Source organism: Rhinolophus hipposideros, assembly GCF_964194185.1.
Source record: "Rhinolophus hipposideros genome assembly, chromosome: 4".
Lineage (NCBI taxonomy): Eukaryota > Metazoa > Chordata > Mammalia > Chiroptera > Rhinolophidae > Rhinolophus > Rhinolophus hipposideros.
Window position 1 is genome coordinate 65283552 of NC_138050.1, and position 24668 is coordinate 65308219.

The 24668-nt window shown below is 36.3% G+C and overlaps 1 protein-coding gene across 2 annotated transcripts in view; it reads right to left on the reverse strand.

Moving 5' to 3' along the window:
- Positions 1–24668, reverse strand: part of DNAJC3 (DnaJ heat shock protein family (Hsp40) member C3) — a 61801-nt gene that overhangs the window by 24819 nt on the left and 12314 nt on the right. Inside the window, exons 2-4 of one of the 2 annotated variants that reach the window (XM_081047051.1) lie at positions 18276–18386; positions 10212–10336; positions 4798–4872 (exon numbers count right to left, since the gene is read on the reverse strand). In XM_081047051.1, coding sequence (XP_080903177.1) covers positions 4798–4872; positions 10212–10336; positions 18276–18386 — 311 coding nt within the window. The remainder of the gene's footprint in view (positions 1–4797; positions 4873–10211; positions 10337–18275; positions 18387–24668) is intronic. The other variant, XM_081047052.1, reaches the window with a different exon arrangement.

Below are 24668 nucleotides of genomic sequence, written 5' to 3' on the forward strand. Positions count from 1 at the left end.
TTATTATGTATCATCTGTATTCATAAATCTTTAAAAATTAAAGTATAAGAATTATTTAATTGGTAGAGATAAAATATAGTCATAATTTTTTTCAAACCAGACCCAGAAATCATCCATTTTATGGTACCAAACAATAAAGACAGAATTGTCAACTATTCAATTTCTACGCTTCACAATGAGACAGATGAGGTCCCTGGAAGATAAGAACTTTACACGGCCACTTTATACTTTTCTGCTAAGAGGTAACCAGTATTATCGGTTTCTTCATATCTTCCCAGAGGGTTTTGTCTGTGCACAAGTGAGTACATGTTTTCTCGCTCTTTTTTTAAGCAAAGAGCAGCAAGTGTTCTGCGCTATGTGAAACACACACACATGCCCGAGTCCTGTGCCCATATTCTACAGGAATAGCCTTCAAAGGACGCATGCAGACAGTCGCTAATTATAGTAGAGGCAAAACCGTACAATGCTTAAGAGTGCAGGTTCTGGAATCTCAAAATCTACTTGCTTACACTAATGGTGTAACCTTGGGCAAGTTACTGAACTTCTCTAAACCTCAACTTCCTCCAATGTAAAATCCCCCCTTATCCGAGAGGGATAGGTTCCAAGACCCCAATGGATGCCTGAAACCACACATAGTACATAACCCTATCTATACTGGTTTTTCCTTTATATACACACCTATGATAACATGTACTGCTTGTCTTCGGCATATCCTAATCGCCAGCATCAGTACTCCTGAGCTTTCGGGACATTATTAAGTAAAACAGGGTTACTGCATTACAATACCTTGGCAGTTGATCTGATAACCAAGATGGCTACTAAGTGACTAGCAGGTGGAAGCGTATATAGACAATGTGGATACACTGACAGGGCTGATGCACATCCCAGGTGGAATGAAGCAGGAAAGCTTATGATTTCATCATGCTACTCAGAACGTCACGCAATTTAAAACTTAGGAATTGCTTACTTCTGCAATTTTCCATCTACTATTTTTGGACCATAGTGGACTAGGTAAAAATTACAGAAAGCAAAACTGCAGATAAGGGGGGACTACTGTACCAATATAGCACACCCCAGAGGTGGAACAATGTTAAGTAAAATAATCCATGCAAATCACTTAGCAATATGCCCCACAGATTCTGAATGCTGTGTAAACCATGGCTAAATTACAAACATCTAAAACCCAAGGTTCCTGCCTCTTGTTCCAAAACTTTTCTTTTTTCTTCGAAATCTGTTGTATACAATTTCACAAAAATGAAATGAGCTATAAGTTTTAAATAAATGCCACTTATACCAATCTAGTACACCTAATAGTTTTCTATACTTATAAACATTTAACACAATTTTTATTTTGCCTTTTAATTGACTTTACTCTGTATACATCTTGATCTATAAATCAACACCATATGTAAATAATCCTTGTTAATAAATATTATTCTTTCATATTGATACAACATTCTCTCACTTTCCAGAAACAATGGAGAACCAATAAGTATCTTTGAACAAAATGGGTTTTTTCCCATCAATACTTCTATTTTATAAGTAGAAACACTAAGACATTTCATGAAAAATGACATCCATAAAATGTTTTTCTTTCAAATATTCACTACCAGATTTTTCTGCAAAAGCTGTTTATATTTGCAATGTAACAGTATTATATGACAGGAAATATTTCCTTCAAGTCCCATCAATATTAGGCCCTATATTATTGATTTATTTTTGCTAAATGAAACAGACAGTGGTCCCTGTGAACAATTCCAATGTTTATCTCTTCACTTTAAAAGACTGAACACAGTAGATACTAGTTCTTTATTTGTATCTCTTGTATTGTCCACCTAATATTCTTTTATCATTTGTCCAACAGACTCTATGTTCTAAATGCTTAAAATGTAATCAATTTTATATATGTTAACTGATAAGTTCTTCTCAATATTCCCACTTCATGATCCTCTCCTCCCTTTGCTATCCATACCCTTGGGACACTGTACTTACTGTTCAGACAAATGATATGTGAGATTTTCTAATTATTAATTTAAATTTTAAATCCAAGTATTCTAGATAACCTAAATTTACTTCAAATAAAATACTTCTGAAATATATGAATTCTGCACTTGTATTTTTCTCTAAACCAAATCTAATCTAATAATTATTTTTACACACAACAAAATCATTAGTACATAAATTTTTTAAATGGCTTCTGCAGTGTTACAATTTAACTTGGTTTCCCATCTGTAATGCCCATTAAGATTTCTCTCATAGAATTAAATACAAGGTGACTACATTCCTGATGAAATCATCATAAAAAGATTTTTCAATATGAAAAATTGAAATTAAAAACACAATACCATTTAAAATCACTCCAGATTTTAGGTATACATTTAATAAAACACACAAGGGATCTGTACACTGTAAGTTACAGAATGCTAATGAAAGAAATCAAAGACCTAAACAAATGAGGAGGCCTACTGTGTTCGTGGATTTTTTTTTTAGAAAACTGAATATAATATGTCAATTCTCTTCGAACTGACCTATATATTTATTTTAATCCCTACCAAAATGTCAGCAAGGCTTTTTGTAGACATAAACAAGTTTATTCGAAATTTATACGGAAAGGCATTCGCTGGAGAACAGCTAAAACAATCCTGACGAGAAGAATCAGTGGGGAGAATCACTCTGCCCTCTACAAAGGATTCTATAGAGCTATGGTAATCACGAGAGCACAGGAATGGCAGAAATACATCAGTGGAACAGAACAGAGAACTCAGAAACATACACGAGTACAAGCAAAAGATTATTCTTAAAGGTGCAAAAGCAATTCAATGAAGGAAGGAAAGCCTTTTCAAAATACAGCTAGAACAATGAGACATCCAGAGGCAAAAGAAATGAACCTCAACCTCAGCCTCATACATTGTACAAAAATTAACTCAAAATAGATCATAGACTTAAATGTAAAACATAACAATATAATTTTTTAGACATAGGAGAAAATCTTTGAAACCTAGGTCTTGGTGAATACTTCTTAGACATGACACCAAAAACCTGATTTACAGAGGAAAAAATAAAATCAATAAATTGTACCTCCTCAAAATTAAAATCTTTTGCTCTCTGAAAGGCCCTGTAGAAAGATGACAAGAAAAGCTGCAGACTGGGAGAAAATACTTGCAAACCACATAGGTGATAAAGTGTCTAAAAATAAATAAAGAACTTCCAAAACACAATAGTCAAAGAGCAAACAATCCAATTAGAACATGGGCAAAAAACATAACATTACACCAAAAAGGATTTACAGATGACAAATACGCACATTAAAGAAATGTAAATTAAAACAACCATGATCTATCACTACACACCTCTCAGCATAGCTAAAATAAAAAATAGTGACAGTAACAAATACTATAATAGCAAGGATGCAGAGGAACCTAAAATGGCTCCAGCACTCTGGGAAGCAATTCGATAGTTTCTTATAAAACCTAAACACACAATTACCATACAACCCAGAAATTGCACTCCTGGGCATTTATCCCAGGAAAATGAAAAATTATGTTCACACTAAAACTTGTATGAGAATATTCATTAGCAGTTTTATTTGTAATAGCCAAAAAATGGAAACAACCCAAATATCCATCAATGGATGAATGGATAAATAAAATGTGTCATACACCTACTATTGAATACTTAGCAGTTAAAACAAGCTAAGTGATATAAGCAACAATCTGGATGAATCTCCAGGGAATGTGCTGAGAAAAGTCATTTCCAAAAGGTTACATACATTTGAGGCCATACATACAACATTTTAGAAATATCAAAATTTAAGAAATGAATAACAAATTAGTGGTTGCTAGGAGTTATGGATAAGGGGCCGAAGGACTATGAAAGGAATGGTGTAGTTATAAAAGGGCAACAGAAGGGATAGCCTTGTAGCGATAAACTGTTCAGTATCTTGACTATGATGATACAAGAAAAAGTGTATGGAATTAAGTACACACAAAGAAATGAATGCTAGGAAATTTGAATACACTGGTAGATTGCAGCAATGTCAATATCCTGGTTGCAATATTGTACTAGTTTTACAAGACATTATCATTGCGGGGAACTGGGTATTAGGTAAAGGGTACAGAGGATCTCTCTGTATTATGAATTACAATTTCATGGGAATCTACAATTATGTCAATTAAAAATAAAATACCATTGAATATAGATGTACATTCTCATAGGAGAATCCCAAGTAGTAAGAAAGATTAGATAAACATAAAATGGCATGCAATGTTATTGAGACCGTGATACAGCTTCCAATGCAATACAATTAAGTCTAATGTTTTTTGGACTTGTCTGAATATTTGAATATTGTGACAAAGCCTGTAACATTCCCCCAACAAATCCAAAACATTTCACACTTTGTAAAGTAGCCATATGGATAATCGCAAAATTTCCTTTTAAGAATCTGTTTCATTACTCCTTTCAAATCAGATAAAGGATTTCCCAAGCCACTTAGAGGACTTTTAGAATAGCTCAGGTGACATCTCTAGATTCTCATAAAAGACCAAACAGAGCATGTGAGCTATATAAACTGAGTTCGGATTATATATTTATTTGATACACAACATTCCATCTGTTAAAGTGATTCTTTGATGTCAGCCACTACATACTAATTCAGGAATTATGACTCTTACATACACAAATCAAGTGATTTTCCCTTTTTGCTATAAAACTATTATAAAATATCTTTCAATAAAATATAAATCTAGTATGTTCACTCAAAATAATATGTTCATAGAGTCAAATGCAAACTGAACTTACCACTTTTTTAAAGTCATCTTCTGCTTCATCGAGCTTTCCTTGTTTGAGTAATAAGTGACCTCTCTGTAATCTTGCCTAGAAAAAAAAAACAAAAGGGTGCTCTGAGTACTACTATGCATTTCTAAATTTTCTTTAAACACAAAGAATAAAACTAAATAAGCTAATGAAGTATTAATGAAATATTTATTTTTCCAATGCCCATTTGACTTGGCTTTCTAAGAATGATTTCTGGCACCAATGAATGTGTATAGTTTTTGTTCAAGCATGCTTCCTTAAAAATACTTTCTACCATACCCCCAAAAATTGAAAATATGTGTCCACACAAAATGTGATACATGAATGTTCATAGCAATAGCCAAAAAGTGGAAACAACCCAAATTCATATCAACTAATAAACCAGTATGATATATTGATAAATGTGATATATCCATACAATGGAACATTATTCAGCCATAAGATGAAGTACTGATACATACTACAACATGGTTGAACCTTGAAAATACTATGTTCAATCTAAGAAGTCAGACACAAAAGGCTACATATTGTATTCCATTTATGTGTAATATCAAAAATAGGAAAATCTGTACAGACAGAAAAATAAAAGCTTGCCAAGGATTGGGGCAGAAATGGGGATGACTGCTAATGGGTACCGAGTTTCCTTTTGGAGTGCTAAAAATATTCTGGAACTAGACAGTGCTTATGCTTGCACAACCTGGTGAATATACAGATGATCCCCAACTTAAAATGGCTCAAATTACCATTCTTCAACTTTATAATGGTGTGAAAGTGATACCCATGAGTGGAAACCGTACTTTGAATTTTGAATTTTGAACTTTAACCAGGCTAGCAATATGCGGTACAATATTTTTATGATGCTGACAGCAGCAGTGAGCCACAGCTCCCAGTCAGCCACACAATCAACAGAGTAAACCACCAGTACTCTACACTGGACTATACTGCCAGTGTTTTCTGGATATTGTGCTTTGTGTTTTCACATCCCATCATGTCCACAAACACTCATCTGTGTGCCACTGTGCTTTCATGCTAAGTACCCATACGACCATTGTTTTTCACTTTCAACATTCAATAAAATATATTGAGACATTCAACACTTTATTATATAGAACAGACTTTGTGTTAGATGATTTTGCATAAACTGTAGGCTAATGAAGTGTTCTGAACACATTTAAGGTAGTCTAGGCTAAGCTATATATTCAGTAGGTTGGTGTATTAAACACATTTTTGACTTATGATATTTTCAACTATTATGAGTTTATCAAGACATAACCCCCACCATAAATCAAGGAGCATCTGACTAAAAACCACTGAATTATACACTTTAAAATAAAAATGGTGAATTTGATGGTATATAAATTATATCTCAATTTAAAAAGTACTTTTTGCCATCATAGTAACTTTTTGCCACTATAATAAAAGTTGTGTAATTTAGGACTTTATTAATCAAAGCTCTGGAAATAGTTTTGTTTGTTTTTATTTACTCTCAATGTAAATATTTACTACACTATAACCAGAATATCAATGCCTTTTCCCTTCTACATGCATCATTTTCTCCCTCTCCATCTGATATTCCTCTTCTAATGTATAATCCCATCTCTTCCAAGAATCCAACTCTCTGATGGCCAATGTCTACCATAAGACAGACCACAAGACTTCCAGTCAAGATGGCAGAGTAGGTAAAATGAACTCACCTTCTCCCATGATCACACCAAAATGACAACTAAACTACAGAATAACCATCACCAAGAACCACCTGACAAGCTGAACAGAGTCCTATAACTAAGGATATAAAGAAGAAGGCAAGTCAAGACTGGTAGCAGGGGAGGAAACATGGAATAGGCATGATCACAAAAAGCTATAAACTTTCTTTAAGATCAGGAACAAGACAAGGATGTCTACTTTTACCACTTTTATTCAACATAGTATTAGAAGTCCTAGCCACAGCAATCAGACAAGAAAAAGAAATAAAAGGCACCCAAATTGCAAAGCAAGAAGTACAACTGTCATTATTTGCAGATGACATACTATATGAAGAGAATGCTAAAGGTTCTACCAAAAAACTATTAGAACTGATAAATAAATTGAGTAAAATAGCAGGTCATAAAATTAATATTCAGAAATCAGTTCCATTTTTATACACCAATAATGAACTATCCGAAAGAGAAATTAAGAAAACAATACCATTTACAATTGCATCAAAAAGAATAAAATATCTAGGAATAAATTCAACCAAGGAAGTAAAAGACCTCTACATGGAAAACTGTAAGATACTGAAGAGAGAAACTGAAGAAGACACAAATAAATGGAAGGATATACTATGCTCTTAGATAGGAAGAATTAATGTCATTAAAATGTCCATACTACTCAAAGCAATCTACAGACTCAGTGCAATCCCTATCAATATCAGTGGCATTTTTTTCATAGAAGGGGAACAAATAAGCCTATAATTTATATGGAAACACAAAAGACCCCAAATAGCCAAAGCAATCTTGAGAAAGATCAAAATTAGAGGTATTACACTACCTGATGTCAAACTATACTATAGGAATCAAAACAGCATGGCACTGGCATAAAAAAAAGACACAAAGATCAATGGAACAGAATAGAGAGCCCAGAAATAAACCTACACCTCTATAGTCAACTAATTTATGACAAAGAAGACAAGAATATACACTGGGGTAACAACAGTCTCTTCAATAAATGGTTTTGGGAGAATTAGAAAGATACATGCAAAATATGAAATTAGTCCACGGTCTTAAACCATATACAAAAATAAACTCAAAATAGGTTAAAGACTGAATAGGTAAGAGCTAACACCATAAAACTCCTAGAAGAAAACACAGTAAACTCTTTGACTCTCAGCGATATTTTTTTGGATATGTCTCTTCAGACAAGGGAAACAAAAGAAAAATAAACAAAATGGAGTACATAAAACTTAAGAAGTTTTTGTAAAGTGAAGGAAGCCATCAACAAAACAAAAAAAGAACCTACTGAATGGGAGAAGATATTCACTAGTGACACATCCGATAAGGAGTTAATATCCAAAATATGTAAGGAACTCAAACAACACCAAAAAAACAAGTAATCCTATTAAAAATATGGGCAGCGGATCTGAATAGACAGATCTCCAAAGAGGACAAACAGATGGCCAACAGACATATGAAGAGATGCTCAATATCACTAATCATCAGGGAAATGCAAATTAAAACCATACCTATCAGAATGGCCACCATCAAAAATCAACAAGGATATGCACTATTAGTGGGATGGTAAAGTGGTGCAGCCACTATGGAAAACAGTATGGCGGTTCCTCAAAAAATTAAAAATAGGGGCCCGCCCGGTGGCTCAGGCCGTTAGAGCTCCATGCTCCTAACTCCGAAGGCTGCTGGTTCGTTTCCCACATGGGCCAATGGGCTCTCAACCACAAGGTTGCCAGTTCAACTCCTCGAGTCCCGCAAGGGATGGTGGGCAGTGCCCCCTGCAACTAAGATTGAACATGGCACCTTGAGCTCAGCTGCCGCTGATCTTCCGAATGGCTCGGTGGGTTGGAGCGCGTCCTCTCAACCACAAGTTTGCCAGTTCGACTCCCGCAAGGGATGGTGGGCTGTGCCCTCTGCAACTAGTAACGGCAACTGGATGGAACTGGAGCTGAGCTGCACCCTCCACAACTAAGACTGGAAAAGACAACAACTTGAAGCTGAATGGCACCCTCCACAACTAAGACTGAAAGGACAACAACTTGACTTGGAAAAAAGTCCTGAAGTACACACTGTTCCCCAATAAAGTCCTGTTCCCCTTCCCCAATAAAATCTTTAAAAAAAAATTAAAAATAGAACTACCATTTGACCCAGCAATTCTACTTCTGGTATTTATCCAGAGAAATCCAAAACACTATTTCGAAAACCTATTATCAACCCTTATGTTCAATGCAGCATTATTTACAGTAGCCAAGATATGGAAACAACCTAAGTGTCCATAGATGGAATAAAGAATATTTGTGCTTATATATACATTGTATTATTACTTAGCCATAAAAAAAGAATAAAATCTTGACATCTGTGACAACACGGTCAGACCTAGAGTGTATTATGCTAAGTGAAATAAGTTAGAAAAAGACAAACACTATATGATTTTACTTATATGTGGAATCTAAAACACAAAATAAATGAACAAACAAAAGAGAAACAAACTCATAAATACAGAGAACAAATTAATGGTTGTTAGATGGGAAGGTGGTTGCGGGGAAGGTTGAAAAATGTGAAAGGTTGAAAAATGTGATTACGAAGTACAAATTGCTAGTTATAAAAATAGTCATAAGGAAGAAAAGTACAGCACGGGGAATAGTCAGTAATATTGTAATAATTATGTATTGTCTCAGATGGGTACTAGATTTATCAGGGTGATTGCTTCGTAAACTATATAAATGTCTAATCACTGTTACACACCTGACATGAATATGATATTGTATGTAAACTGTAACTGGAAAAAAAAAATTTTTAATTTTAAAAGACAGAAACCACATCGATATTCTACTAAAACTTACATATTACTTTTATGATACATAAAATTTCCCTAATCCTCTGTTAAATGAATCAATACACATAAAAAGCAATATTAAAGGTACTTCAACAGCTAATAGTTACTATAATACCAGGAAAATGAGCTACTTAACCTTTGTGCTTAGCTGGGTAAAGTAACAGACTAAAGAAAAATTTGATACTTGGGAATTCCATCTTAAAAGACAGTAATATTATAAATCAAACGTTAATCTATATCTAACTACTTATATCAAATTCTTTTTGGAATATGGCAGGATATAAACAACAAATGAGTTACCAAATCAATTTTGAAGCCATCTAATTGGTTCTATTATTTTAAGCCATTACACTGACCTGACAATCATCAGGATATCCCATAAGACTAAATTTCTCCACTTCTTAAGCTTGTGTGTTAGTTCCAGGGAAGAATTCTAATTCAGCATTGTATCTGCACCACAAACCACTACTTAGATGAACTACTATGTCCTCTTCTTTATTCTCCCTGTCACAACCTAATTGAAACTGTCGTCAGTCACCTGACAGCCTCTTAATACAACAACTTCTTAGTCAGCTCATTTCTCAGCCTCACATCTTGCCCTACAATCCATCCTCCACACAGAGGTCTTTCTAAACAACAAAGGGAACATCACTGCCACGCTTCTAATAATCATCTAATGGGCCCACTGTTGCTCCCTCACACAGATCATAGATTCCAGGGACTTTGGATGTCTCTTGTTGTCCAGTCTACTACATCTCCACGGCTTTCTATATCCTCCAGCTAGTCCTCACCTTAAGAAACAAATTATCTCCTCCAAGTTCCCTTAAATTCTCCTTTAAAGAAAGTTTAAGTGCACTTACTGCAGTGAAATCCATCTTCAATTCAATCACTTTAGTTAAATCAGGAAGTGCTGCCTTTGATTTGCCCATAGCTAAAAAGACAGTAGCTCTCCGATAGTAAGCAACATAGTTATCTGGGTCACCATCTGAAAATTAAAATAATAAATATTAGCTCTCAGTAATTTATTTAAAAAAAAAAACACCTGAACAATATCAAGGTTTTCAATTCTATTATGAAAGACATCAAGAAAAGAATTTCTTCATCAATATTGCCTAGCAAAATCACTGCAAATCAATCCAGAACAGGGATTAGCAAACTGTAGCCTCTGCGCCAAATCTAACCCACACACTTCAAGTTAAGAATGTTTTTTACATTTTTAAAATTTAAAAAAAAATACAAAAATATGAAACAGAGCCTGAAATATTTATTATACTGGCCCTTTAAGAAAAAGTTCGCCAACCTCTGGTCTGAAATGCTAACTATATTCAACTCATAACTGTGTTTACTGAAATTTTCTTAAGTAAAAATAGTGACGGATAATGTGGATTTATTCACAGGATTTTAGAAAACTACAGACTTCCAATTAAACTGATATATTGAAGGTGCAACATCTGATCCCTCAAATTCTAACTAAACAGGCAGTGAAGAATAAAAGTACAGACCTTAGGACAAAGAATGAGAACGGAAATGTGAGTGAGACTAGAAAGTAAGACTAGTGAAGTTATATTTGAAAAAAGGAAAGCAGATGGATGAATTAGATTTCTGAGCTAATTCCATGCTACTCAGCACCTACAAAGTGGGGGAAGGAGTGAATTCAATTAGAAGCAAACCTCATGCTGAACAATCCTTCCAGAAAACAACTTTGAGGTGTGTGTGTGTGTGTGTGTGTGTGTGTGTGTGTGTGTGTGTTAAAAATGATCTTGACCAAATCTAGTCATCTACCTTTAAAAAATAAGTATCTATTCACACACATTCCTCATTACACGCTTTACTACTAAAATTTCTACCCCTGAAAGTCCTATCATTTGAAAAACATTACAATGCTTTTTTCTACATGGCATGATGGTATATAATTATTCAAAATTACAGTTTTGAGCAGTAGTTAATGGTAGTGAAAACTACCTTAAGTACTGCTGGGGGAATGCTGGGCAGGAGGGAGAGAAAACCATATATGAAAGAAGATATACATCTATAAATCCCATTGTGTGTTCACCACCCAGAGTCAGTTCTCTTTCCATCACCATATATTTGATCCCTCTTACCCTCATCTCCCTTCCCCTACTCCCCTAACCCTCTGGTAACCACTAAACTATTGTCTGTGTCTATGAGTTTTTGTTTCTCATTTGTCTTGTTCTTTTGTTGTTTTTGGTTTATATACCACATATCAGTGAAATCATAGGGTTCTCTGCTTTTTCTGTCTGACTTATTTCGCTTAGCATCATACTCTCAAGATCCATCCATGTTGTCCCAAATGTTCAGAATTGTACACCTGAGATCTATGTAATTTCACTAACAATTGTCACCCCAATAAATTAAAAAGAAAGAAGATATACAAACGGCCAATAAGCACATGAAAAGAGGCTTAACATCACTAATCATTAGGGAAGTACAAATGAAAACCACATTGAGATACCACTTCGCACCCACGAGGATAAAGGAAGGAAGGAAAGGAGGGAGGGAAAAGTACTAGTGAGGATGTGGAGAAACTGGAGCCCTTCTGCACTGATGGAAGGAATATAAAATGGTGCAGCTGCTATGAAAAGGTCCCTCAAAAATTAAACATAGAATTGCCATATGAACCACCAATACCACTTCTGGGTATATAAACCCAAAAGAATTGAAAGCAAAGTTTAAACAGATATTTATACACCCATGTTTGTAGCAGCATTATTCACAACAGCCCAAAGATGGAAACAATCCAAATGTCTACAGGTGGATGAATTAATAAACAAATGTGGTATATACATACAATGGAATGTTATTTAGCCTTAAAAAGGAATGAAATTCTGATACATGCTTCAACACAGATGAAACTTGAAGACATTCTCTTAAGAGAAATAATAAGCCAGGCACAAAGGGCAATATTTGTACTTCTACAAGGTACCTAGAGTAATCAATTTTACAGAGACAGAAATCAGAATGGTGGTCATCAGAGGCTGGGGGACCAGAAATGAATAACAACTATTTAATGGGACCAGAGTTTCAGTTTGTGATGATGAAAAAGTTCTGGATATGGATGGTGGTAATGAGTGCACAACAATGTGAACGTACTTAATGCCACTGAACTATATGTTTAAAAATGGTTAAAATGGTAAATTTTGTATATATATTAAATTGTACTAAATATTTTATTGAAATATCTTTGAAAAAATAAAATTAGGCATTTTAACAATTAAAAGAAAATCTTGATTTTCTTAAACCTAAAACAAAAACAAACAAAATCCATAAATGCTCCCAGCTAAGCATCACTGAAATTTCTTTCCTGATCAACTTTCCTTGGAAGGCAAGGAAAGAAGAGCAAAGTCAGTAGCCTTTGTATAGGTTGTTTCCTACAAAATAGTATAATTATCTTGAAGAAAGAATAATAAAGAAATTATGTTTAGAGCATACTTGATATAGAACATTTTTAGGTTCAGTTTATATTCAATTTAGAACGTGAATACATAGAAAATATATGGATCTGGTCAGCATAACTGGTCATAAGAATGATTTGATACCTAAGCATTACTGAAACTTAAGTGACCGCCTCTGAAAGTAAAAGGAAATTCACTATCTGAGCAGAGATGGATTTTCTTCTTTATACTGTTCATATACTCCAAAATGTTTCACAATGATAATGGACTACTTTTATATTCATTAATTTAAAAAAAAAATTTAAGTTCTCCATGACTTACTTACACTAAGCAAAGAATAGGAAATACTAGAAATAACATGATTTAAGGCCTGGTGTTTTTAACCACACACCATCACCTTATATGTCCAAATCCTACTTGATCTTTGAGGCACAGCTCAAATGACTTATTGATTACACATGTGAAAAGAAACTTCCCATTTCCTCAATTTCTGTAACATTCTATTATATATCTTCTTGCACCTAACACTTATCAAATCCCTCCAATATCAGTTATTTATATACACACTTCAGTCTAGAGAAAATACATTCCTTGAGTGAATTTTTGTGTCTCCACAGCACTTGGCCAAAGGTACTGAAATGAAAGGAAATGGAAAAAAAATTCGTGGTCACTGCAACAAAGGACACTCCCACCTCAGCGTCAACACTGACTTCTGGCTGGGACAAGCAAGGGACCCAAACAAGTCAGCACAAACATGGCTCTTAAACAGACGTGCCTCACCAGGGTATTCAGATTATTCTGCCACATGAAATTAGCAATGGCTTTTTCGAAAACAGATGTTGCTCATTTTGAAGTTCGTTCAAGAAAAGAAGAATGCTTATTGCTAGCTTTGGGCATTTTATTTTATCAAGAAAGTACCTTAAGCAAAAATTGCACTCAATTTCTATTTGGAAAAAACCTGACCATTTCAGTCCATGCAGAAAAATCTCCAAAAAGAATTACGTATGACATAGCTTTTGCATACGTAAGTATCTGATTATACATTAAGTATCTGATTATACATTAAGTATCTGATTATACACATATTTTAAATGTCTCTATAAAATATTTCTGGGGCATCTACTTTCACTTGTTTTACTAGTCAGTTTTCAGGTATTTTTAAGATATGAGATGAAACTGGAACTCCAATTTCAATTTATAACACTGAACCTACAAAAATAAGGAATCAAATGGCAATGGCGCAATCATGAATCAAGGACCAATTTGCTTAGTGGTATAGGGTCACTTGAATGGCAAAACAGAAAAGCCTTCCCTAACTCTTCATCTTAAAACACCAACAGTTCCTAAAACTAGTGTCCCTTCTTACATCATTGTACACAAAACAGCAACTAAGCAAGGCCTGGTTTAAGAAATTCATGCTTCATTTCTCATAAGATTTGATAACCTTGAAAACGACCACTTTTCCTATTATCCATTCAATATACAATACAGTTCATCATTTAAATTACTTGCAAACCTACATATACTCTATTTCATTTGAAAACAGGTCATTCAAATTGTTATATTAGAAATTTAACATGAAAAAGGGATTTAAAGGCTAATCCTAAAACTGTCAAACAATTCAAATATGAGAAAATTAGCCCTAATAAAAAAATACAACTACTGCCTGGAAAAAACACATCAGAAAGCCAATTATAATGCAAATGATGTTGTAAACAGTGGTAGCAAGAAGCAGAAAGACCACCCTTGCCAATATACCAAAAATTTTTTATTCTTGCTCTCAGCTAACCCAACTCTACACCACCAATCATTCAAATTTCCACTGGGCATCTACCAGAGATTAAAATAATACAAAAAGGCAGTATCTATCCTTAAGAAGTTGACAACCTTTTGAACTGGAATGTGACCTTTGGAAAATCACTAGAGCACTCTGTCTCCTTCTGTCTAAATGTGAATAGTAATGTCCATCCCCATTTCACAAGTGAGGTTTAAATGTCACAAGAAAGCACCATATGTTTAAGTGACAAATAAATGTAGACATGGATTTTGTTTTTTCATTTAGCAAAACTATGTGTGATACTGATTTTCTTATGAAGCAAACAGATGACCCTATCATTTCAGACATGCCCACCATTCAATCCACCACTTTAGACATTCATTTATGCTAGATATACCTGAGACATTCTATAACGTCTATCGAAGAAATGATTTCAGACTCCAAGATTCATTTCAGACCCATGAACCGTAAGACCATTCTATGGGAATGAGAAGTATGGCCATCTTCACACCTGCATTGCAGTTTTCTCTAACAATAAATCTCTAAACAAAACTTGCGTCTGACTACTTCATAACATTAAAATAGATGCAACTGTTTCAGAAGACTATTTGAAAAGTGATAATAAACACTATTCCTAAAATTGCACTGTTTTCAACAGATCAAGACTATTTCCCAATCAGTTCTAAATCTTAAAACCCCTGCCAAAAAAAATTTATACACCAGCTACAAAAAAAATCTGCAAACCAAATCACTGATAAATCTATACCACAAAGTAGAAATAATTACTGTGTGCTACACAGTTTTAATATACAAATCTTTCATTGTGTAAAAATATAACTATAAAACAAACCATGCCCAAGTAATTTTCAAAATGTACCAAGTAATTTTTCAAAAATGAAAATGGAAGAAAGGGCATCACAACCATAAATAATGTCAGCTGTCACGTTGTAATAAAAATGATTCGTTGATACTCCGATGATGCTAGCCGAATTCTATTACAAACTGTAACATCGATTTCTAATCAAGGGAGAAGTTAAAGAAACAAATTACATTACAAAATTTAGAAGCTGGGAGGTATAAACATTTTTATGAATAAATAAACATTTAATGAACTTTTTATGTAGTCAGTTTAAAGCAATGTGTTACAACATGGCTGACATTTTACCACGAAAGATCAGCATACATTCTGCAGCAACACAGCTCTATGACCTACAGCAGTAAGTAACCAACTTGTTAGTCTAGAAGTCAGGAGAACTGGACTAACACAGTGTAGTTAGAGCCTCTCACCGACTCACTGGGTTACCTGTCTCAAACCACACAGGTCTTCCTCAGAAACTATGCTATGTGTACCATTTGCGAATCATTGCTACTCACCAAATTATGAACAAAGTGACATAGCTATTCGAACTCTGAATGCACCAACAGTATTTCACTTTCTCCCTTTACTGAATTTCACAAATAAATTACTTTACTTAAGCTTTATTAATTTACACTTTCAGTAAAGACAGTAATATTTTATTGGGTGTTTTGGAGAAGAGCCAACTCAAGAATTCTTGTATGGCATTGAAGCTAAAGAAAAACAGGCAGTCGTTTTAAACTACTTTAACAGTGTGCTATAACCCTTAATGTTTCTGCTAAATGTGGGATTAAAGAATGCAAATAATGAAATATTAATATAGGTAGAAAGTATACGTTTCTGCAAATATTCTCATGGTAACAGGGAAAAATCAATATTTTTTTAAGACATGCTTTATCTATGACAATAACTGAAAAAAATTTAATTACCACACTGCAACACTGAAGACAGCTCAAATCACCAGAAAAAGTATGAACTTTGTAACAACATGGTCATACAGTATACGGTCTCTAATGAAAAGCAACTTTTGCACATTGTTGTGCCAATTAACTACCACTACCAAGGTTAAGTTAATCATTAAAAAGAAAAAAACCTTCCACATAATTAAGAAAAACCTTTCAACATATCAAATCTGTTTTCAGAAGTCTTAATATTCAAAATTAGGTTTATTTATATATCTTACATGTGATCGTACCCTATTTTCAAAGAAATCTTTATATACATTATTCTCACCTAACCTCCACAAAATTCCTTTTTGGATGGCACAGTAAAAACTAGAAATCTACAGGTAACTTCTTTAAGCCTCCATTTTCTTGCATAACTTGACCAATGTCACAGTATTACCAAGTGGCAAAGCCAAGATTTAAATCTAGGTTTCTTATTAGTATTCCAGAGAGCTAATAACATCAGTAATAAAAATGAGTTTCAGAAAAAGCATGAAAAAACAAATTTTCAAACCAAAATCTAACTTAGTTTATATAGTAAATTACAACAAAAGGATGATAATTCTTCTGGTGAGCACAACTGTATCTTATTAAAAACATACCACGTCATTACCCTGCAGGTTGACTCATCACTCTTAACCATCCCAAATAAGGGTGAAAATGTATAAATAAATTTTAAAAGGACTCGGAAAAGTCAATGTCAAAAAGTCCTAGCACAAAAGTGTATGCAGTAACTCATAAGAAAACCCTTTAAGACCTCACTTAGAACCTATTTGTTTAAAGATGTGCTACATACACATACACACACTATACACACACACACACACACATATACATATACGTGAAATACACACACACACACACACACACACACACACACTCTTTCTCTCTCTCTACGGAATGGAATATTCCTCAGCCATAAAAAATGAAAACTGGCCATTTGTGACTCATGGATAGACGTAGAAGGTATTGTAATGCTAAGCAAAATAAGTCCAACAGAGGAAGATAAATACCGCATGATCTCACTTATATGTGGAATCCAAAAATCACAGCAAATGAACAAACAAAACAGAAACAGACTGACAAATACAGAGAATAAACTGGTGGTTGCCAGAGGGGAGAAGAGTGGTATGACAGGTAAAATCAGGAAAGGAGATTAAGAGGTACAAACTTCCAGTTATACTCGTAAGTAGTCATGGGATGTAACATACTCATACATCATAGGGAATATAATCAATACTGTAATAACTTTGTATGGTGACGAGACTTGTGGTGGTGATTGTTCTGTAATCAGAATGTGTAACGTGTGAAAAACGTGAATCACTATGTTGTACGCCTGAAACTAACAGAATATTGTATGTCAACTATAATTCAATTAGAAAATTTTTAGTTTTAAAAAAAGGAATCTATTTATTGTGGTCATCTCGTTTCTCACAGTCCCAGGAGACTGAAAGCTGCAGACAGGTGAAGCTACAGACACAAGCGAGGAGCAGTAAGAAGTAACCGCCTAAAGAGTAGTGGGAGCTGGACCAACACTGAATAGGCAATGAACTCCAGGAACCCCGAAGGGCCTCGAAGTAAAGTAACTACTAAACTGATGATCTCAAGTCATCGAGAAAATTAAATTATACGCAGCGAAATCTTTTAAGAGGGCAGAAAAATTACCTTGAGAAAAGTTTTCTGTCAAAATTATCTTAAATTATTCTTGGTACTTACAGTAGTAAGTCTGTTACCTGAAAAATTCTATCATGATAGATACTATGCATTCAAGTGTTAGGCATTTATTTTATTAATCTATTTCACTCAGAATCCTGCAAATATTTTTAAATGTTTTAAACACTGAATAATGTTTATTTTAAATGTTAACCAAAGAAAAGTTATTAACTGGAATTCACTAAGATGGCCACTGAGTGTTTTGGTTCCAAGATACAAACCCACTGCAGCATGAAACTGTGATAAAGCATCCGCCAGCTGTCCAGCTGCAAGTAATTTCTTGCCCAATTCAAGATGTTTCTCAACATCTGCGTTTACTCCACATTCAGCACCTAAAAAAAAAATGTTTAAACGTAGTAAGTTAACTTTTCATGAACCAAGATTTAATTCTAAAGAATAAAGTGTTAAAAGTGTAATCATCTGCCTCAGACATCTATCAGATGTGAAAAATCCCAGAAGCTGAAAAGTGATCTAGAGAAAGCAAAAATGAAGTACGAACAGTTCTTAATTTTGTAGAGTATAAGCAACCAAAAATATATGCATATTAACCCAGTCAATGAAAAGATATAACCAGTCTATAAAATATAAAGGAAGCTGAATAACACAGTAGTAGTAAAAATATGTTAGACAACAAAATTAGAATTGCTTTGTTCAACTAGAATCTCACCACAATGAATATTATCAAGTCCGTTATAACATTCAGGTACTTACTGAGTATCTACAATGTAGGTGGCACTGTTCTAAGTATTTGGGATAAGTGCATAAAACAGACAAAAACCTCCACCATTCGTGGCACCTGACTTTATGGTGGAGGAAACAGACATAAGAAATACGGGAATTACATAGTATGTCATGTGAAAAGTACTTTAGAAAGTAAAACCATAGGAGGGGAGTGCTGTGGCTTTCAATATTAAATAAGGTGGTGAAGGGTGGGCTTCACTGAGAAGCTGACATTTGAGCAAAGACTTAATTGAAGGAAGTGAGGAAGTCAACATGCAGATTTCCAGGAAAAGGCTTTCCTAGAAAAGGTGCCAGGGCCCTAAGTAAAGCATATGCCAGGTATGTTCCAGAAACAGCAAGGAGGCCGTGACAGGTACCAGAGTCCCCAGGGGAGAGAGCAGTATAAGATGAGGTCAAAGAAGGAGAGGGCCTGACGATGTATGGCTCGGGTTTCACTCTGAGTAAGATGTGGAGCTATGAAATAACATGATGTGGTTGACCAGGCCAACCATCAGTGTGCTGCCTCTGCTTGGAATTCGCCCTTCACTACTTGGCTGTAAAACATGGACTGGAGTTCTTAACCATTTCTTCTTTACACAGCACATCACGCTCTGTCAGAAGAAGGCACTGAAGGGGCATTGCAGGAAGGACAACTCCTGGTTTCCGTTGCTGCCTCTACTTTTTCCTGGCTCCTGCTGCATGGGGCACCTGAGGAGACATTCAGGGGTCCCCAGCCCTAGCCACATGCCCAGGGGGCCAGTCCTTCAACAACCTGGCAGCCCTGACCAGGCACTGCCTGCCAATGAGGACACCATATATTCCAGACTTCATACCCACAACAGCACCCCAACTCCTCCTGCACACAGCTAATCAGCTTGAGGTCACCTATACCTGACAGGGTTGTTTCCTGCTTGCCCAGCGACTGTAGACCAGCTCTTGTCCCAGCAACTCAGCAAACTTTTCTACCAGCAAACTTAGGCTGCCAGCTATGCCTTCTCTAATGAGGTGTGAACCCCAGCCAAGTGTAGGGGGTCCCTCCTCCAAGCTGGCGCTTCCTGAGGGACTCTCAGCCTTAGAATATCCTTTAGAGTTCCCTTTACATTTTTATAGCTACTCCCCCATCATAACTTAACAATTCTTTATATTAAATGCTCTTTTTAAATTACAATGTGGTTTCTGTATCTGAATGGACCCAGACTTATACCCAACTGGTACTGGAAGTGGTTGTAGGAGACAGACCCACAAAGACGGGATTTGAGAATTGGATTGGACATGCCCTTGAGCCTGAGTGCAGCGCTGAGCTCCTTGACAATGAGAAACAAAATGTTAGCAATCCATAGCAGATATTGGAGTCACAATCAAGCTATCATTTGTGGTTAAGAGTTATCAAGTGCTAACTGAGGCACAAGCCTTGGAAACTCAAGTGGCTGCTGCTCTTCACCAGGAAGGAGCAGAATATGGGTGGGTTCTTTTCAGTGCACTAGAGTACTTCCACAAAGGAAACAATCTCAGGTCTAACTCTCCACTCAAATCTCCGTCTGAGAGCTCCCATGGCAGCACGAAAACAATCTGAGTTTCATAGCCACAGAGCTAATTTAACTGAAAATAAAACAGAAAATTTAATTTTGAGCGTTGGGGAATTAAAATAGGTGAATTCACAGTCTCACCAAGTTTCTCCTCTTAAATTTAGGGCATGCATTAGTACAGAATGGGATCCTAAAACAAAATGGAGACATTTCGTTGGACCCAAATGAAACTAACCAACTTACACCCCCAAATCCTTCTGAACCTCCCTTACCAGTGGAAGCAGCTTGCCTTCCCATACAGGAGGAGACTAGACTTCCACTGTTTAAAATTCCTAGGATGACCTTACCTAGCGGGGATGCCATGAAAGGGGAAGCTCATTCTCAGTCAGACCTACCCTAGCCACTCCGGATGTCACTAGACAGGTATATACTATGGCCAAAGAAAACAGCTTACACACAAAAGGATTGCAAGACTGATGGTAAACTACTAGAAACCGGAACATGTGTGAGAATGGATTCTAAAGGTGTCAGACCAAGGAAGGTGAAATATAACACTACACGTGGTCTAACTCATTGTATGTGCCCACTTATAAAATAGCAGAGGTTGGCAAACTGTAAATAAAATTTACTATAACACAGCCATGCCCATTTATCACATAATGTCTATGTCTGTTTTCATGCTACAATGGCAAAGTTGAGTAATTTTGACAAAAACTACATGGCCTGCAAAACCTACAATATTTACTACCTGACCCTTTACAGACAAGATTTGCCGACTCCTGGACTAGAGATCCCAGATTTACTGTGTTAGCTCACGCAGCTGGAGGTGGCTCTAACAACTTACTTGGTTGACTGACTGAAATTTGGACTCAACAAAGGCCTACATTTAATAAAGCTGCGATTCCAGAGTTTCCCTAGCAAATAAGGGGGAATTCAAGGGCTTAGATAGGAAAGTTGGACTGAATTTTTCATTTGTGACCTACACACCAACCTCCCCACCTATGTTTCATGCGAGGGCCCAGCAGACACTCCAGTTACTCAGGCACCGAGAAATTTATTAGTGGACCACCTGCAACCTGCCCAAAGCTCTGTGGTCATGCCCCTTTGTGAGACAGGTATGACTATGGGGAATGCCACCATCGAGATGGTTTTCCTGATTTCAATAGGAATAACAGGATCCTGGAGCAGCTGAAGCTTAAGCAGCAGCACCGAACCATCACAGACTAGATGGGCACATCAACTACAAAGGGCATCCACTACAGAGGAGAATCTTAATAATCTGGTATAAAATGACATGCTTTATGGTATCAGTCAACTTCCGTCCCCCTCACACCAGTGCTTGTGCAATGGACCCATGAACAAAGTGGCAGTGACAGCAGGGCTGGAGGCTGTGAACTGACTACTTCTTACCAAAGGTGATCTGACTAAAAGCTACTGCTGAGTACTTAATCCACCAACACTAGAGAACAAGCTTGAGTTCCCAATATGGCACCACGGGGAGGCGAGGAGTGGGTGGGGGACAAGCCTGCCACCTGGTGGCAGATGGAGTACACAGGTTCTCTTCCCTAAAGGGTCACCTTCACAAATGAAGCATATAGATTTGCCTGTAGCACTCCCACCAGCACCACCATTGTAAGATTCACAGATGGCATTATTTGCCATCATGGCATTCCACACAGCTTGCATCTCATCAAGAAACTCATTGGGGTAGCTGGTTAGCTCAGGGGTTAGAGCATGGTACTGATAACACCCAAGGCTGCCTGTTCCATCCCCACATGGGCCCTCCTTAGGGAAAAAAAAAAAAAAACTTTGTTTCTAAATAAAAGATAAAATTGCTCTAAAAAAAAAAAAAAGAAAAGAAAAGAAACTCATTTACTCATTTCACAACAAAGAAAGTGCAGCAATTCGCTCATGCCGTGGAACTAACTGGTCTTACCACATTCTCCTTCACCCGGAAGCGCATACCCACTGGAAAAGTGGAATGGCAGCACCAGTTAGAAGACAAAAACCTGAAAAACTATTTTGTGGGCTACTGGTTCTACTTTCAACGACAGACCATCATATGGTGCTATCTCCCCCACAGCCAGAATATACGGGGCCCAGAATCAAAAAGTAGAAGTGGAAGTGACTCCTCTCATTATTCCACCTAATAATCCACTTGCAAAATGTTTGCTTCCACTCCTGGCAACTTGAGCTCTGATGCGTTGGAGTTCTTAGTCCTCAAATGGAAATGCTTCCACAAGGGGACATAACAATGGTTCCAATGAATAGGCAAATGAGACTGCCACCTAACCACTTTGTACTCATTATGTCACTAAAACCAACAGGCAAAACAAAATTGGAAAACTTGATCCACATTACCAAGGAGAAATAGGGCTGCTGCTGTACAGTGGTGGCGGCATCAGGAACCCAGGGATCCTCTACGGGCTTGGTACTGCCATGCTCAATACTAAAGGTTCAGGAAAACTATAGCAACCCAAAACCAGAATAATTAAGCACTCAGAACCTGCAGGAAAAAAGGTTTGGGTCACACCATCAGCCAGAGTAACTGAGGGTCTAGCGGAGGGGAGCAGTAAGGAACAGGGAGCTGGGGAAGGAAACCGTAGGTACCAACTACGACCTCGTGACCAGACACAAGGACTGTAGTGGCTGCATATTTTCTCCTGGCTTTTATACACAAGTTTATTTGTATACAGTCAATCCTCACAATTCACAGATACGGTATTTGTGACTTTGCCCACTCTCAAAAGTTCATTTGTAACCCCCTAAAATTCATTTATGATCCCCAAATTATACTCAGAGCCTTGGCAGGCATTTGCAGACATTGCAGAATGGTGAAAACCTTGAGTCACTCAAAGTGCAAATTCCCAGATGAAGGCAAACACAGCGATACTTCTTTCGGCTCTCATAAACATGGTATACGTAGGGACATATTTTTGTGCTTTTTGTTGGTGATTTCACTGCTTAAAGTGGCTCCCCAGTGTAGTGCTGTCTAATGTTCCTAAGTACAAGGGCTGTGATGCACCTTTCACAGAAAACGTGTCAGATAAGCTTCATTCAGGCATGAATGATAATGTTGTTCGCTATGAGTTCAGTATTAATAAATCAATAGTACAAACTGAGTAAGATATTTTTAAACTGAAACACACACAACACAAGGTTACATTTTGATCTGCTGACAAAATGTAGTGTGACCTGAGGCTTACAGGATCCTAACCTTGTATTTCTTCGTAGGAGCAATGGCTCAGTATTAACTAATTCAGTGTTTGCTATGACTTTCTGGAACATAACTACCACAAATAACTGTAGCGAACCGACTATATTGACCATATTTTCTCTAATTTCTGTTTTTATTTTATGTACGAGTTGTTGGGTTAACTTTACAATTTAGTCTTTATATAACGCCAGGAATGGACACCATGATTTAGAACTGTGTCTTCTCAATTGGGGTCTAGGTGAGAAAATTTCTTCACTTGTAACAAGGACAGCTGTATCTTATTAGGTAGAAAACAGAGTCATTTTGTTGTACTGGCGTTCAAATATGTGCAGAAAGGTATATGGAAAGTCAGCAGCCAAATCATTTATTTCTCTTTCACAGTGAACACGATGTAAAGTACTCAGGGTGCTAAAGGGACACTGTAAGGGGAAAAATCAGAACAGTGGCCACTCGGGAAAGTTGGAGAAAGGATAGACTGAGAAGGGGCAGGAGACAACTGTCGGCAGGTGGTGATAATGTTCTAATCTTGATAAAGGTATGGCTTACAAAGGTCGATGCAGTTATCTACACTCAGTAAATATATACTGAAAATATGGACATTTTATTGTATATAAATTTTACTCCCAAAACAGCTGATGATGATATGCACATCAAAGCACTTAGAGGTATGTGTACTGATGTTATTTTGAAATCTATTTTTAAAAAAGAATGAATGGATGTGTAGAGAAATGCCCAGATAGGTATGTGCGAAAGCCAGGTATAGTAATTACATTAGTGGTAGAGTCTAAGTGATGGATATGAATGTGCACTATAAAATTCTTTCATCTTTACAAAATGTTCAGAAACAAAATGTTGGGAAAATACAATAAAGTAAGTGTTATGACGGTGGAAACACACACACAGAGAGCTGTGAGAGCACAAGTTAAGGTACCTAACACCTACAGTTAAAATTAAATAAATTTTAAAACTCAACTTCTCAGTCACAGTTGAAGCGCTGGATAGCTAGTGACTAGTATATGGGGCAGTGCAGATGATAACAGAACATTTCCCATCATCACAGAAAGTTCTATAGGACAGTGCGGGGGAGGGGGAGGAGTTACCCTGAGAGTTCCCCCAAAACCTGAAGAAAAAATGGAAAGAATATTACCCCT